Here is a 2,822-nt window from a genome sequence, read left to right as displayed (position 1 = left end):
GTACGCGGTCCAGTTTTGGTCGCCGGTACTGAGAAGGGATGTCCTTGAACTGGAGAGAGTCCAGCGGAGGGCAACAAAACTAATTAGGGGAACGGAGGACCAGAGCTATGGAGACAAGGGGGAGGGGCTGGAGGACCAGAGCTATGAGACGAGGCTTCTGACCTTAAACATGTTCACGCTGGAATTAAGGAGGAATATGATTTTCATGTACAAGATGTTCAATGGTGACGGCAACATTGGCAACAAACTGTTTGAGATTAACTCCATTACAAAGACTAGAGGCCGCCACCTAAAGTTGGTGGAGAAAAAATTCCAGCACAAGGGGCGAAGAGGGTTCTTTACAGTAAGAGCGGTTAAGGTCTGGAACTCACTGCCATCGGCCGTCATCTCAGCCAAGAGTGTAGATTTGTTCAAGAAACGTTTGGACAATTTCTTGAGGGACCGTAATATCCGGGGGTACCAGTATCCCTAAGAATGAGATGATGCGCGGACCTATACAGGTTGGACTTGATGGACGTATGTCTTTATTCAACTCCAAATACTATGTAACTATGACTTTTTGTTACTTTTTTTCCGACATTGTTTTCACTTCGGCTAAGACTCGGCACAACTGAGAAACCAAACCGGAGCAGCTTTATAAAAAGGCAAAACTGGGAATAAATCTGTGCCAGCGGTGACACATATTGACACATCGGGACGATATTGATACATCGGGACGATATTGATACATCGGGACGATATTGATACATCGGGACGATATTGATACATCGGGACGATATTGATACATCGGGACGTTGAGGAAATCAGAACAAGTAACTCGGTTTTACCTTCATTGGGCCTGATGTCTTTTTCATCCGGAGTGTATCCAATAGCAGCGAGACCCAGACGGTTCATCCACCTGAAAAAGAAGAATAATTAAAGGTCCACAACATTCCGCTTATCTTTTCAGGCTCACATCATATAACAACTACATGCACGTATATTCAATGATCAATCGCAATATCGGTTTATAACGCCAAATGATTTGTCCACATTTCTTCATTGGATTGTTCCGGATGGTGGAACTCATCAGTATTTTTTAGAACCAGGATTACAGATTGTGGTGATATCATTGTATCTGCCGTCGGGGTCTGATTTCCAGCCATCGTCCTGGTTTTGATTTGTCATACGGATTGCTGCTTGTGAGACTCATCCATGGACTGTGTGTTCTGAATAGGGATGCACCGGTATTGGTGCCGATACCGAGTATTTGGGCAAGTATTCGTACTCGCCAAAATGCTCCGATACCTTCCCCAATACCGTAACTTATGGTCAGAGGAAGATCTCCTCTGATCGGCAGTGCCGTAGGGAAACATGGGGCCAGCTTCCCGTGCGACCAGGAAGCCGGGCGGCGAGTAATGACCCGGCTTCCTGATTGGCCGGGAAGCTGGCTCCTTGCTGATTGGCAGGGAAGCCGGCTTCCCGACCAATCAGCATCGAGCTGGCTGAATACCTGGGTCGATGGCTAGGAAGCTGGCTTTTCAGTCAATCAGTATCAAGTCGGCCGAACAACCTGCTCCATGCTGATTGGCAAGGAAGCTGGCTTTGCAGCCAATCAGGAAGCTGGGAGCTCAGGTCATTAGTCGCCACCTGGCTTCCTGATTGGCCAGGAAGCCAGGTCGATGCTGATTGACTGGGAAGGCGGTTTTCCGGCCAATCACAATCAAGCCGGCCAAACAACATGGAGACCCGGCTTCCTGGACAGGAAGTCCGGCGGCATGTCATTACCCATCTCCCGGATTCCCGATTGCCCGGGAAGCCATTCACAGCCCCTCCTACCGGCTCCTAAACTTCACTGTGTGACCTGGAACTGTCAGTGGCAGTTAGGTCACAGTGCTAGGGGCATGTGATTGCACATATTAACCTCTTACCGTCAGCTCCTGCTGGCCCTTTAAGAGGTTCTAAACACCAAAGGGCCGGTAGGATGGGCTCCTGATCATGTGATCACTTTGAATGCCACAGCCCCTCCTACCGGCTCCTTAACTTCACTGTGTGACCGGGAACTGTCAGTGAGGTCACAGTGCTGGGGCCATGTGATTGCACATATTAACCTCTTACCGTCAGCTCCTGCTGGCCCTTTAAGAGGTTCTAAACACCAAAAGGCCGGTAGGATGGGCTCCTGATCATGTGATCACTTTGGATGTCACAGCCCCTCCTACCGGCTCCTAAACTTCACTGTGTGACCGGGAACTGTCAGTGGCAGTGAGGTCACAGTGCTGGGAGCATGTGATTAAACATATTAAACTCTGTCAGCTCCTGCTGGCCCTTTTAAGAGGTTCTAAACACCAAAGACCGGTAGTATGGTCTCCTGATCATGTGATCACTTTGGCTCTCACAGCCCCTCCTAGCCGGCTTCCGCTATTCACTGTGTGACCGGGAGACACTGAGGGCACACGATCGAACGCACTCTAAGCACAAAATTGTCTGCTGAGCGCTGTGGTGTGCATTGTTCTATTGATAGACAACTGGCAGAGCCATTGGCCCCCAGGAATCTCTGTGAGCTTTCGTTCTATGTGAATAGAGGCCAAAAAATGTTCTCAGTATATTTTCTTTCTAGGCCGATTGTAATGTAATACTGCGTTATGGCCACTAGATGGCTCTGAGGAGCACAGGAAATACATATTTTCTATGCTCCTCAGCTCCATCTAGTGGCCACCGTGTGGTATTACATTTGACATGAATAGAAAATACACTAAGAACGTTCGTTTTGGCCTCTATTCGCACAGAACGAATGTTCACAGAGATTTACAAGGCGATTAACTCTGCACATTGTTTATAAATTG

At 48.4% G+C, this 2,822-nt stretch overlaps 1 protein-coding gene across 1 annotated transcript in view; it reads right to left on the bottom strand.

Annotated features, from left to right (window-relative positions):
- Positions 1-1,145, bottom strand: part of LOC108800910 (connector enhancer of kinase suppressor of ras 2-like) — a 14,300-nt gene extending 13,155 nt beyond the window's left edge. Inside the window, exons 1-2 of the mRNA XM_018572899.1 lie at positions 1,033-1,145; positions 828-898 (exon numbers count right to left, since the gene is read on the bottom strand). Coding sequence (XP_018428401.1) covers positions 828-898; positions 1,033-1,145 — 184 coding nt within the window. The remainder of the gene's footprint in view (positions 1-827; positions 899-1,032) is intronic.
- Positions 1,146-2,822: the final 1,677 nt, after the last annotated feature.

Source organism: Nanorana parkeri, unplaced genomic scaffold, assembly GCF_000935625.1.
Source record: "Nanorana parkeri isolate BGI_ZX_2015 unplaced genomic scaffold, ASM93562v1 scaffold2165, whole genome shotgun sequence".
NCBI classification, from domain to species: domain Eukaryota; kingdom Metazoa; phylum Chordata; class Amphibia; order Anura; family Dicroglossidae; genus Nanorana; species Nanorana parkeri.
The sequence above is the reverse complement of the archived record's forward strand: the minus strand, read 5'-3'. Positions and strand labels throughout refer to the sequence as shown.